General features: G+C 49.8%; 1 protein-coding gene across 8 annotated transcripts in view; it reads right to left on the reverse strand.

The window, feature by feature from the left end:
* Positions 1-14,848, reverse strand: part of OSBPL1A (oxysterol binding protein like 1A) — a 2,815,351-nt gene that overhangs the window by 1,538,540 nt on the left and 1,261,963 nt on the right. For all 8 annotated transcript variants that reach the window (XM_069620918.1, XM_069620915.1, XM_069620919.1 and 5 more), the window contains one exon: positions 1,283-1,389. In XM_069620918.1, coding sequence (XP_069477019.1) covers positions 1,283-1,389 — 107 coding nt within the window. The remainder of the gene's footprint in view (positions 1-1,282; positions 1,390-14,848) is intronic.

Raw genomic sequence — 14,848 nt, forward strand, 5'->3', positions numbered from 1 at the left:
AATATAGCTGCAGCCCTAAGATAGCCTGCCTTCTGTAACAAGAACCAAATATTTTAAAGTTTAAATGAGCTTTAATGAACGGTAAATACAGGATACAAAGTAGCACTATTTGCATCACAGAAGTGCTGCTGGACACCAGTGTCCATCTAGACTTTGAACGAAGAGATTGTGCAAAGTGTTAAAGTGCAGAATAAAAAGGGACAAATACAAAGCTTATTAAATATTAATAAATAGACTGATTTGAAGTGGGCCCAGTGTAGCTTTATGCCACATGTTTAGAGGGCAGAGGCACCTTTACCATTATCTTAATCCTCTTCATTACTGTTTATATAGCACAGATCAGGCTCCCAAGGACATGAGAGGACAGTACTGGTGGTGAAGAGTGAATAGTTTAAGCATTTATAATTTACAAGTACTAACATCAACAAAATCAATTTACTTTACAGTTGACAGATAGGAGATGATACAGTACAAGTATATGCTCAATTACTATTATGCTGTACCTGATGAGATTTAATTTACTGTTAGAATTACTGCACACATTTGGGTCAGAGAGGTCTAGAGTATATACAATTAGGAAGGATGGGGATATTAGCAATCCACTGCATTGTACGTGAAAAAGCAGAAAGCACAATTTTTGGGAATTACTTTGCAGAGAACGATCATGGATAAAGTATTTTGGAGCAATCGCTATTTGGGTTCTACACCCAGCAGGCAACAACCTAAAAGGGGAAAGGGGCACAGATGAAGGTTAGGAAGGGAAAGGGCTTGTGAGCAGAGAAGGAAGTCTGTAGATATCCATGACATGGTCCGAAAGAGTAGTTGGCCAATACTGTCAGCTTCGGGGTTTGCCAGAATTTAATGGGATAGGAGAGAGGCATAGCCTGTGAGGTGGGTTGGGAGTTTACACTCGACAAGAACGGTGCTGCCTAAGATGGGTAAACAGCACCATTAATAGTATTGGCAGGGAGATATTGGGGAAAAGGGTGGACTAAGTTGTGAGAAGACAGAAGAAAGGTTGGGGAGCAGAAAGACCAAGGATGACAGGTCAGATAGTGAGGCAGTGGTTGGTAAGTCATGATAGGATTCTAGCAGATGATCTGATCAGCAAAGCAGCGGTGTAACAATAGAAATGTGCCAAAGTTGGACAAGTGGAATGGTTGAATGGGGATGGGGGGCATAGAAGAGGACAGATCTGGTTAACCATTGACGTTTGGGGTCTACCTCTCATCTGTGAGATATGTCTTACAATCAACAATATTTCAATTGTAGTTAAACTTACCCCTTCTTGTTTTGTGAATAGAGCAAGGCAGTCACTCAAGGCAACACATGTTTCTTTGGATGCTTCAGAGATGTCATGTCCTCGCTGAAGAACTGTGGGAGGTATTTCTAAAAAGAAACCAACAGGTAAATATCCACAAACACATTCCTAGAAGGGTTGTACTTCACTTGAACAGCTCCAAATATTCCATAGTCCCACATACTTCCACTGATAATCCGTCTATTTTCATGATTATAGTACAGCTTGAAACGTGCGGTTGATAGTCTTAAAAGTCAATGCGGACATGAGGAAATCTCCATCCAGGTATGGTTAGAACCAATGCATCCCACTTCAAACAGAAAAGAAATGCACACATTATAGTATCCATTTGGTCGCTGTTGAACCACAATTAAGATGGATGCTAAGGACAAATGCTCTAGCAACCTTTCTTCAATGAATGTATAGGATGTGGGAGATCTCCCAAATTACAAGGCATATATATCAACCCAGCGTAATTTAAAAAAAAAAAAACTTTACTACTTTCACAGAACGGTAAATGCTAACAGATTTACCTATGGAACACTAACCCCCCCCCGTCCCACATAGATCCCTGAGCGGCCATAAACAGTGCATCGGCTATAACTTGCAGTTACAACCATTAGACATTATACAACATGACAGGGTCCATCCGGGTGTTGTAAGATTTTGACCTCTTTAAGGCTGGTTTTCATATATTGGCCATCACCGTAAAATGTCTAAGCACACACGATTTCTTAGCTCACCTGGTTCTGTATTGTCCAAACGAGAAATTACCTTACCGTAATGTTCTTTCTATGGATTCTTCTCCTGCAGATTCCTCATCTGATCGATATTACCTCCAGCTTTGCCACTTTGGAACATTTTGGACAGGGGGGCATAGTGGACCAACACCCGGTCATCAACTATCGATCCGTCTTGCTCAGCGTCTGGTCGTCGGCTCTGGACATGATGTCAGGCGTTGAATAAGTAGCGAGTCACTACGTCCCAATCTCAGTTCCCCCTTTTTTTCAGAGCACTACACACTGCATAGGAAATAGAGAGAACAAGCGGGCTAATGAGCCCTTTCTTAAAATTAGTAAATCAATTACAGACCTCAGAGGGAGCAACAACTGAAAAGGAAGCACTAGAAGTAGTGTCAGAAAAAATGTTTTGATTTACGCATGTGGCAGGAAGACAGAAAAAAGGGACATAGAGGACCATCTCCAAGTCATCGTTATTTGAAATAGAAAGATGCACACCAACTTTCTCAGCGGGGACGGATGGTAGGGGAGATGAGGAATCTGCGGGAGAAGCAGCCACAGAAAGAACATTACGGTAAGGTAATATCTCCTTCAATGGTTTGCTTTTCTCCCGCAGATTCCTCATCTGAGAGACCAAAGCAGTAATGAAGGAGGCGGGCAGAATGTCAAACTAAGAGATTCTGCAGAACTGCGCTGCCAAAACGCAAATCGGTAGTGCGAGCCACATCCAGGCTATAGTGTTGTGCGAAGGCAATGCGGTGGATGCAGAGACCCCCCCTTGTGAAATGGGCCCTGATGCCTGCTGGTAATTCTTTCCTAGCGGTCTTGTAACACTCCTCTATGCAGAGGATTATCCAATGGGATAAAGTCTGCTTTGTTATGGGGAAGCCCTTAAGGGTTAAGGAAAAAGCCACGAAGAGCTGGTCAGCTGTCCTAAAATCAGCTGTTCTGGCAACATAGTAACTCAGTGCCCTCATAGGGTCAAGGTGATGGAATCGTTCCTCCTGTTTGGCAGGGTGAGGAAGACAGAAGACCGGAAGGTCGATGGATTGTGACAAATTAAATTCTGACACAACCTTGGGAAAGAACCCAGGCCTTACCCTTAGTGAAACATTTTCCCGTAAAAAGAGTAAGAAGCGTGGCCTACAGCATATGGCCTGTAGTTCTCTCACCCGCCTAGCAGATGTGATAGCCACCAAGAAGGCTGTTTTCAATCAGAGAATCCGCAAGGGGCAAGAGTGCATAGGCTCAAAAGGAACCACCATCAGAAATGTGAGGACCAGATTAAGATCCCAATCTGGGACAACAAAGGGAGTTGGTGGAAACTTATTTACAAGGCCTTTCAGGAATTGTGCCATTACCGGGATTGTGAGAAATTAACCTTGATCCGGGGAGACAAGGCTGCCAAATATCCTTTGACTGTGGTAACCTCAAGGCCTGCAGAGGCCCGTGGCAGCAGAAACTCCATTACTGCAGTGGAGGGGCAAGAGATGGTGTTCCCTGGACCACGTCTCAAATCCTCTCCATCTGTGCGCGTATGGAGATCTTGTAAGTGGTCTGCGTGCAGCCAGCAACACCTCAAATACTTCCTCAGAGAGGTCCCAATCATCATATCTCATCCTCTCAAGAGCCACGCACATAGGTTGAGGCATTCCGGGGTTGGATGAAGTATCCCGCCTTCCTACTGGGTTAGGAGATCCGGTTGCCAAGGCAGCCGTTGAGGCAGACAGGTGGACAGATCCAAGAGGTCGGAGTACCACGTTCTACTCGCCCAGTCCGGCACGATCAAGATCATGGTCTCTCAAAACCTCTTCAACTTCCAGAGAACCCATTGAATGACGGGAATCGGAGGGAACGCGTATAGGAGAGGGAATGCCCAATCCACCAGATGAACTGCAGAGACCAAGATCTTGTTCTCCAGCAACCAGAACCAAAGGATCATCGCCTCCATGCAGAGGGGGTGCGAGGGCACTACACCTTGCTTGTTGAGGTAGTGCATCACCGCTGTGTTGTCACTCAGAACGAGGACATGTTTCCCTGTAAAGATGGGGCAAATGCTTTCAGAGTTAGCCTTATAGCACGTGACTCTAGCCTGTTGATGTGCCACCTGGCTTCTATTGCTGACCAGAGGCTGCTCACCTGCAAATCCTCGCAGTAAGCACCCCAACCCTTCAAGGACGCATCCGTGATGACTCTAAGGCCAAGGAGCCAGAAGACTAGTGCGGTCCGCCCACCAGGACAGGTCGTTCACCACTGAAGCAGACACTTTGAGGAGATCCGAAAGAGTTCCGAAGTACTGAGACCACTATCTCTCAGTGACCATTGCAGGGATCTCATGCGCAGCTTGGCCTCTGGCACCAGAACAATGCAGGAGGCCATGAGGCCTAGAAGGCAGAGGAAGGAAATCGCTGGTAGGGTGACATTGTTCCGGAATAAATGCACCATCTATGCTAAACTGAGTACTCTCTCCTCGGGAGGGAAAGCCATTCCCACTCGAGTATCTAGGACTGCTCCGATGAATTGGAGCCGTTGGAGTGGTGTCATTTGGGACTTCTTTAAGTTTAGGGAGAAGCCCAGTCTGTGCAGCAGTGAACAGGTGTCCTGGAGATGGGATAAGATATGCTCTACAGACTTCCCTCGGATCAACCAGTTGTCCAGGTATGGGAATACGTGGATTCCGGATCTTCTGTGCTGGGCTGCAACTACCGCCATGAGCTTGGTGAAGACCCTTGGGGCGGAGGTAAGACCAAAGTGAAGACTAAAGGGAAACACCTTGAACTGAAAGTGCATGTCTCCAATGGTGAACCTGGGGAGCTTCCTGTGCTTATTGGCACATGAAAATAGACGTCCTACAGGTCTATGGACACCAGCAAGTCCTGAAATTCGAGAGCGTGGAGAATTTCTCTCAACGTCACCATCCTGAATTTGTCTTTCCTCAAGAACTTGTTCAAGGCCATGAGGTCCAGAATGGGACGGAGACTTCCTCCTTTCTTGGGCACCAGGATATACCGGGAATACCAACCCGATCATCTCAGTTTGGGAGGTACCTCTTCCATGGCATCCTTCAGCAACAGGGGTCTCAGTTCTTCCGGGAGCTCCTGTCCCGGTTGTATTGGAGATGGGGGTGGTCGGTCCGGTGGTTTTATCAGAAAAGGCAGACAATAACCCCATTGAATGAGCTGTAAAGCCCAGGCATCAGAAGTAATTACCCACCATTGGGAGCAAGTGCTCCATCAACCATCCTCCAACTGATGCGCTGTGAGAGGGGAAATCAAAGCAGCTTCGGAGGCTGGGTCGCCCTCCCTGCTGATGCTGCCTGTTGGCATCTAGAATCCCCTCTGCCCCTTCTGCAGCATGAGAAATGCTTCTGCCCTTGCCTGGCCGGTGGGAGCTGCCATAAGGAGCATATCTCCTGTAGCCCTGTGCTGTAGAGGTGTAGCTAAAGGCAGGTTTGGCCGGTTGCGCAGCTAGGCTCTAGGATTTGGCAGCAAGTTTATATTCCTTGAATTTCTACAGGGAATCGTCGGCTTTTTGGCCAAAAAGAAGATCGCCCTTGAAGGGCATGTCCAAAAGTTTGATTTGGACGTTGAGTGAAAAACCAGAGGTCTTTAAATAGGCCTGTTTCTGTAAGGTTATGGCCGAAGCCATGGACCATCCCACACAGTCGGCGATGTCCATGCCCGTATGCAGCGACTGCTTGGCCACTTCCTTCCCATCTTCCACCAGCCGTAGGAAGCCCTTGCGCATAACTCCTTCCGAGACATACTGGTCCGCATTTTCCACCGCTGTCCAGAGGGCGAAGGTGTATTTGGCAAAACTGTTTGCCATATTGGTCACCTTGAGGGCCATGCTCCCTGACGTGAATGCCTTCTTTGCCAAGGCATCAACCTTCTTTGCCTCTCTGTCTGGGGGAAGAGTGGACGTAGATGATGCCGGTCTAGAGAGACCATAGCAGCTTGCTTAACAATCCCTTCTGGGGAAGGATGAGAGAAGAGGTATAAGGGGTCTCCCCTAGCTGGCCTGTACTTCCCTGAAATGATGGAATTGACGGGAGGAATGAAACATGGTGTTTGCCATAGAGTTGTTAGCGGATCGGCAATGGCCGAGTTCAAGGGCATTTGTCGGTCAGAGGACATACCTTCTTTTAAGAAGTCAGTGAGGTCGTAACCAGGGTGTCAATAATTCTTTCCACCAGAGCCCTAAATTTGGGCACATTGTGGAGACAAGGCTGAGACTGTGGAAACTCTAAATCTAGTGTTGTGTCCAGACCACTGGCATCATGGAGAGCTTGACCCAGTTGCTATAGTCTATTCTGGTCTTCAAAGTAGTCGACCCCAGCCGAGCCAAAGAACATCGGGTCGACGTCGACGGTGTTGTGATTGCTGAAAATTCCCATCATGGTCTTGAAGAATTCGGACGGGGCTGAGATGTAAAACCTTTGCCGACAACCATCGAGGGCTTGTCCTTTGGCGCAGTAAAGGTGGATGTCGGTGTCGACCGAGGTCAAAACACCATAGCGTCGACTTCCATGGATACACAGGGATAATCTGGCTTCCAAACAACATCTTTCGACTTCGAAAGGTCAATCAATGCCGACGTAGTCTGTACCGGGGCACTAGAGGGGTTGGGTACACCAAGTGCTGCTCTTGACTCCGAAGCATGCTGCGTGGGAGTGGGAGCCGCACTGACTACAACATGCTGCTTGAACATTTCAAGCATGGAGGATTTAAAATCCTTCCACTCCTGACGGGTCGTAGGCACCGCCAACGGCTTACCTCCTTCCGTCGACGACTCGAACTCTCGACAATGGCGCCTTTTCTTTTTTTGGGACAAAGACAAGAAAGATTGGCTCCTGGAGTGAGACCTTTTCTTGTTCTGATGGTGTTTTTTTGGGGGTATGAGCCTCCGAGGACCGAATTGTGGACCGCGCCAGAGACCTTGAGGGCAGTCTGTTCGGGAGAATTCTCTGTTTAGGCTGAATTTCCTAACCTAGTGAGTCCCCCAGCAGCTTTGCTGGATTTTTGGGGTTTATTTCTTTCTCCTGCCAAGAGTGAGACTCTTTTACCCTCACTCTTGGACATGATTTGAGTGTGTTTCTTTGAATCTAGAAGTGTTTAATGGGCTATGGGGTCTTTTACTCCATAGGGTTTCATGTGTTTTTGTGATGTGTGTTACACAGCACCCTCAGTGCAGTGACACAGGGGTGTCTTAGGGACCCCCCAGTATAGACTCCATACCCTGGGACTGACTACTGTCTCCCAGGGCATGTAAAGTCACCATTGACTTTACTAGTCTCAAATTCTGAACAGAACCAGTACAAACCATCATATTGTGGACGTACTGGCTGGGGCAATTCAATTGCCCAGGGGTCTGTTAGTCGAGGGGGCACATCTCCATCCCCCCTGATCGAGTTTTGGCTGGTGGCAGTGGATACTACTTTTTATATTCAACCGCGAATATTTTTCTATGGGATTTCCCATTGTTTTAGGCTTCTATCTTTATTTAATTATTTATGTTAGCCTCGAACATACCGCTGGTTTATTTAATTAATATTAATTCTCTGGTTGGTATTTTTTGCCAAAACTTGATTCTAAAAAGGCATTTATGTTCTCTTCTGTGACTCCAACCCAAGTCGAGCCCTTTGTTCCACTTTTTGGCAGGCTTCTCCACAGAAGCCCTCCAAAGTGGTGCCACTCTGTCTGGGGTACTTAGGAGGGGTGGAGGGATTTAGGCACCCTGGACTGAGTTGCCTAGGCAACTCAAGTCGCACTCCATCCTGATTGGCCCAAGTGGTGAGCCGGCCGGCTCACCACTTAGCATGTTTGAGTGACAGCTAGGCTGAGTGAATGGGGGTTTGCTGCATAAAAGCAGGGCTTTGGGGACTGGAACTTCAGAAGTCGCCACAGGACCTAAGAATCCGACAAGGGAGAAGCTGAGCCGACCTGCCACGACACCACCAGCGGTGGAGCCCTGCTGGACTGCCTCACCACTTTTCCCAACGACAGGGGAGATCTCCCACCGGAGAGTCTTTTTCCTTTGACTGGTGGGGATAACCAGTTTCACCGTCTTTTCGCTTACCCGACGTACCTTTCCCCTCGTGGCCGCCTTGCCCGTGCCAGGCACCCCGGCAACCGGGATACCACGTTTTACCACGACCGCGAAACACAGGTACCACCTTTAACCGGAAAACTCCACGGCTGGTTTCTTCCCTGGTAGTGCAACGACCTTCATCTTTCCTCCAAGTCGAGATCTTCTCTTCCCCTGGACGACGACGCAACTTGCAACCACTACCAGGAACAACTGCCACCGCTGGAGGATCCTTCCCACTTAAGGTACCGTGTCCCGCCTGGCTTCCCTTGCTACCGACTGTACAGGGTAGATATAGCCCCCGGCTTTCGAACCTGGGTTAGCCTGGGACACCCTGGCTAAACTTTTCTAAGCCTCTCCAACCTCTTTCTTGAACCCTCTGCAAGACTTTCTAAGCCTAGTGTAACTGTGTGATCTTGGGCGCATTTGTGGTCTGCTCTCTCTAAGAGTGGGCCCAGCCTTTGGACTTTGGCTCACCAGTGACTGTTTGCTCTCTGCCTTGCTAACAGTGTTCCTGAATCGTAGAGTGGTGTACCTCTTCATATTCTGGCTTTTTCCCTCCCTTTCTCACAAACTTATTGGAGTGCAATCTAGTTAAGCGCTCACCTCTGTATGAAAATAAGTGGTGTTTTACTGTGATTCATCTGATAGGGAAAAAGGAGTGTATATATTACAATAGTGACTGTATTTAGAATATTTTTCATTAAGAGTGCTGGAGTGTTTCAACTGTGTGTTTTTAAATAAATAATTATATACTTTGATACCAAAGCTCTGGTCAGTGTTTGTTTGTATTATTGTATCTGAGTGCCTATTGTGTATACTTTGCATACTGCCTAACTCTTCTTGAGGGAAGTCTGACTGCTCAGCCACAGCTACCAGGTAAATCTGGGTGGTGCGGACTGCTACCAAGTGGGTTTACTGCCAACACCTGTAGTCTTACATCTTTTGCAGTGGTCCCTAAGGGAACTGCACAGGTTTCTGCCTAACACAGTCAACCCAGAGCGGGCTTAGCAGCTTTGGCTGCATCTTGGCGCACGATGGGCACCCGTCAGTGCTGTGACCTGTGCCAATACACCAGAGACACAACTTGTGCGTGGTCGGTTAGGGACAACTTGGTGCCACAATCGGTACACCGCTTGAAGTCAGACATTGGTGCGACCGATATGTCACATCGAGGAATTTAGAAAAAAAGATGACTTTTCTAACGAAAACATCAAAGAGACTAGATGTGTGTTCCTAAAGCAGCGTGTTAGCGCGCAGAAAAAAGGAACTGAAATCGGGGCATAGTGACGCACTACTTATATGACACCTGATGTCATGTACAGAGCCGACGACCAGACGCCGAGCAAGACAGATTGATGATCGAAGGCCAAGTCGGGGTCCACTAAGCCTGCTGTAGAAAATTTTCCAAAGCAGCAAAGCTGGAGGCAATATCTATCAGATGAGGAATTTGCAGGAGAATTTATACGTTTCTCACCGTAGTGACTCACGTACTCTTAGTAGTCCCCTTTCCGCGATACTGCATGGGCGTCCCTTCCAAGGGACAGGAGACGGAAACTTTTTCACCAGAAAAAAATCTTCTTCCCCTTTAAATTTAGAGGCGCGCAGGGATGCGGCCCAGGGAGCATGCGCTGCCCTGACTCCGCCCTCTGGCGCTATACCCGAGTCCCCATTGACACGTCGAAAATAGACTTAACATTGCCTAATGATACCAGTATTCTTAGGGGGGGGAGGTTGGTGGGACGTATGGAGGAAAGGGGACTAACAACTAAGAGTACGGTAGTCACTACGGTGAGTAACTTATAATTACTCTTACATCCCGTCCCCATTCCTCCATACTGCATGAGCAATTACAACTGAATGTAGCCAAAGGGTGGAGAGGAGACCCTCCTTTAGCAAATAGGTTCCTGAGAACCGCCTGTCCAAAAGCCGCATCCGATCTAGAGCCGGCATCCAAACAGTAATGCTTGCAGAAAGCCGAGGGGGTGGCCCAGGTGGCCGCCCTGCTTATGACTTTCCAAGGGACATGGTGCTGGAATGCGATGGCCGTTGCCTTGGCCCTGACTTCATGGGCATGCATGTTGGCCGGAAGCGGCTTGTGCTGGCCCTCGTACGCTTCTTTGATGGCCGAGGCCATCCAGTGGGATATGGAAGCCTTGCAGGCCTGATAGCCTGGTCTTGAGCCTCTGAAAGTGACAAACAGGGCGTCGATTTGCAGAAGCCCTTGGTCCTGTCCAAGTAAAATTTCTGGGCACGCCTGACATCCAGGCAGTGCAGCACTCTCTGTGCTTGGTCCTTGGGAGCGGCAAAAAACGTAGGAAGGACTATTTCCTCGTTCAAGTGGAAAGCAGACAGCACCATGGGCAGAAATGCTGGGTGTGTCCGAAGGACTACTTTGTCCTTGTGAAAGGTAGTATATGGTTTCCGAGGCGACCAGCGCCTGGATTTCGCTATGAGCCGAGGTGAGGCCAACTAGTAAAACCGTCTTGATGGTGACCAGCCTGATGTCCGCGGACACCATCGGCTCGAATGGTTTGTGCACCAGGGCGCACAGGACTATGTTGAGTTCCCACACGGGGTGCGGCCTCTTGACGGGCGGGTAGAGCCTTGCAAGCCCCGTTAAATGTTTCTTGACGATCGGATTGGAGGAGGAGAAGATCCCCCTCCTCTGAGTTCCTGTAAGCTCTGATGGCTGCGAGGTATGTACGGTAAGTGTCAACCTGCACGCCAGAGTGGGCGAGGTGTACCGAGAAGGAGAGCACGTCGTCCAACGTACACGCCAGGGGGTTACTTTTATACTGGGCCCTGGTAGCCTTGCTCCTTGCGCCCTGAATGATTTCCAGATTAGCTTGAGAAAGGCTAAGGTGCGGCAGTGTTACCTGCTCAGGTACCACGCTGTGAAGGCTAGTTTCTGTGTCATGGGGTGGATGACCCTGCCCCCCTGCTAGGCCACAAGAAGTGCTGGGCCCATTAGGAGGTGAATCGGAGCATCTCCGAGAGGCTGAGCAGCTCCGAAAGAACAAGTTACTTTCTTACCTGGTAACGTTCTTTCGATGGGATGGTCCGACGACGTATTCCATATCTATGACAGGTAATCACCACAGCTGTGCTGCTTCGGAAACTTTTTTCGGCGTCGGCATCCTGCGTCGATGACATCGATGCGCCGTCGTCGAGGACCTCGTCCGACGTCATCCGATGTGATAAGTAGGATGCACGACGCCCGTAGCCTCAGTTGTAGTTTTTTCCCCCCAGAACGTGTGACATCACTCAACTGCTAGTCAGACACAAAGCCTTGCGGAACGTAAGCTGCAATCGCAAAAGAAATTCTGCAGCAGGGAAGGCAGGGAGGGAGCGATATGGAATACGTCGTCGGACCATCCCATCGAAAGAACATTACCAGGTAAGAAAGTAACTTGTTCTTCGAGGGGATTGGGTCCTCCGACGTATTCCATATCTATGACAGACTCCCAAAGCAGTACCAGAGCAAGGAGGAGGGAAAGAATTTAGAATCAAAATTTAAAATTGCCAATCAAATAGCAGAGCAAAGTACCGCCTTGCCAAAGGCCAGATCCTGTCCCCGGATGGAATCGAGGGAATAGTGACGTACAAATGTATGTACAGAAGCCCAGGTGGCTGCATCACAGATGTTGCGAATAGGAACACCCCTCTGCAGGGCAGTAGATGCAGCCATACCCCTGGTAGAATGGGCCCGCAAGCCAGCCAGCGGGTCCTTACCCGCCAAGCGGTAACACTCCGAGATGGCCAAAATAATCCAGCGAGACAAAGTCTGTTTCGTCACAGCCTGTCCCAAACGCTTTCCAGCGTAACCCATAAAGAGTTGATCGTCCACTCTGACCCGGGACATGCGTGAAACATAAAAGCTTAAAGCTCTCCTAGGATCAAGCCTATGGAGCCTCTCCTCTTCCTTACCAGGATGCGGAGGAGGATAGAATGCCGGAAGAACAACCTTCTGGGCCAAATGAAATTCCGAAACCACCTTTGGAAGAAAAGAAGGACGAACTCTAAGGACAACCCTGTCCTTATGAAATACAGTGAAGGGTGGCTTAACTGAAAGTGCCTGTAACTCACTCACTCTGCGAGCGGAAGTAACCGCAACCAAAAACACAGTTTTCAGAGTTAACAGCCTCAAAGGGCAAGAATGTAAAGGCTCAAACGGAGCACCCATAAGAAACTTAAGAACAAGGTTTAAATCCCAACTGGGCACCAGGAAAGGTGACGGAGGGAACACATTAGTGAGCCCTTTCAGAAACTGTGAAATTAAAGGAATTTTAAAGTAGGAACACTCTTCAGACGAGCGCTTAAAGATGGACAGCGCCGCCAGGTAACCTTTAATGGTACCCACTTGCAAGCCCCTGTGGGCCAAAGAAAGTAAAAAGGACAGAACCATGGGGATGTCACATGCAAAAGGATCCACATTCTGAACTCTGCACCAGTCGCAGAACTTACGCCAACGGCAACGGTACAGAGACTTTGTTGCTGGCCTTCGGGCCGAGAGCAACACCTCCATCACGTCTTCAAGGAGGTCCCAATCCTTATACCTCAACCTTTCAGAAGCCAAGCGTGAAGGTTGAGGGATCTGACCTCTGGATGGAGAACCTGACGCCCCTCTCGTGAGAGCAGATCGTCTCGGTAGGGAAGACGACGTGGAGGGCAGATGGACAAGTCGAGAAGGTCCGGGTACCACGTCCTCCGAGCCCACGCCGGAGCAATGAGGATCATCCGGGAACCTAACTTCCGTAACCTCCGCAGCACTTGCGGGATGACGGGGACTGGAGGAAACGCGTACAGCAGCGGGAATGACCACTCCACCACGAACGCGTCTAAGGCTCCTTTTGGAGGAAATTCCCGCAAGCAGAACCTCTCGCACTTCCAGTTGACACTGGAGGCGAAGAGATCCACTTGAGGGGTCCCCCAAAGGGCGAAGATCTCCAGGAGAATCTCCTGAGCCAACTACCACTCGTGAGAGATTGTGCTCTGCCTGCTCAGAGCGTCCGCCGTCACGTTTTCGTCTCCGGCCAGATGAACTGCCGAGATCGAAACTTCCTGCTGGCTGGCCCAGAACTCGAGCTGCATCGTCTCCCTGCACAGAGGAAGTGACCCTGCCCCCCCCCCTTTTTGTTGAGGTAGTGCATGGCCACTGTGTTGTTCATCAGGATCAGGACATTCTTTCCTCGCACAGTCGGCAGAAAAAGCCTTCAGGGCTAGCCTGACAGCCCTCAGCTCCAACAGATTGATATGGAGTCTGGACTCCGACGGAGACCAACGACCGCTGATTGTCAGCCCGTTGGCATGAGCTCCCCATCCCGTGAGGGATGCATCCACACGATCGTCACCTCCGGCCAGGGAAGCCAAAATGGAGCCCCCTTCATCAAGTTGCCTTCGACGGCCCACCACAGAAGGTCCCGGGCAACCGAGGGCGGCACCTGAACCGGGTCCGACATCCTGCCGGAGGACTGCGACCATTGCATCTTGAGTGCCAACTGCAAAGATCTCATCCGCAGGCGAGCCTCTGGCACCAGAAGAATGCAGGATGCCATGAGGCCGAGCAACCTCAAGAACTCAAACGCTGGGAGCGTCTGGGCATGCTGAAACTTGTGCACCATCTGCTGAATGTGAAGAGCCCTCACCTGGGGAGGAAAACACTGCCCCGGGGAAGTGTCGAGCACTGCTCCAATGTACTGGAGCTGCTGTGTTGGCGTCAAATGGGACTTCTTTAAATTGAGGGAGAAGCCCAGCCTGTGAAGGGAGTGGCAGGTGACGGACAGATGATCCAGGACTTGCTCGGGAGAGCTCCGCCTGATCAACCAATCGTCCAGGTAGGGGTAGACATGAATCCCCCCTTACCTGAGATGCGCTGCCACCACCACCATGAGCTTGGTGAAAACCCTCGGGTGGAGGTCAATCCGAACGGCAGGACCCGAAACTGAAAGTGCGAGTCGCCAACCGCGAACCTCAGGTACTTCTTGTGCTTGGGATGGATCGGCACATGGAAGTAAGCATCCTTGAGGTCGAGAGACACCAACCAGTCCTGAAGCTGAAGGGCCTGGAGGACTTGAGAGAGTAACCATCTTGAACTTGTCCTTCCTGAGGAGTTTGTTCAAACCGCGCAAATCCATGATGGGTCTCAAATCCCCCGTTTTTCTTCGAAATCAAAAAATAAGGGGAATACCATCCCTTGTTCCTCTCCGCTACAGGCACCAATTCTATGGCGCCTTTCTCCAGCAGGGCTTGAATTTCCTGCGCAAGGAGCGGATCCGGACTCTGCAAAGAGAGGTTCCCCGGTGGATTGTCGCGAGGCCTGTGCCGAAAGGGAAGACAGTAGCCGTGGGTTATGATCTCCAGAACCCACACATCTGAAGTAATGGCACGCCACTCTACAAGATGCTGCGCCAGCCTTCCCTCAACCGGCGAACCATGGGACATGGCCTCATGACTGAGTGGTAGCAGCTGCGGCGTTACCTGAGGGCAAAGAGGCAACTGCCCGAGCGGCCTTGGCACCACGGCTACCCTGTCGTCCACCTCTGGTACCCCTGCGTTGGCCTCTGACTGCCAGCTCCTCTCGCTTTACTGAAGGACGAGTAATAGCGAAAGGAACCACCCCTCCATTGCTGTCCCCTAGGACTAAAAGGCCGAGGTTGGTGAACTGCAGCGCCCAACGACTTCGCTGCAGCTTTTGAGGTCTGCAACCTCTCAAGGCTCT

This window comes from Ambystoma mexicanum, chromosome 5q (genome assembly GCF_040938575.1).
Source record: "Ambystoma mexicanum isolate Mex_15411 chromosome 5q, UKY_AmexF1_1, whole genome shotgun sequence".
In the NCBI taxonomy this organism is placed as follows: domain Eukaryota; kingdom Metazoa; phylum Chordata; class Amphibia; order Caudata; family Ambystomatidae; genus Ambystoma; species Ambystoma mexicanum.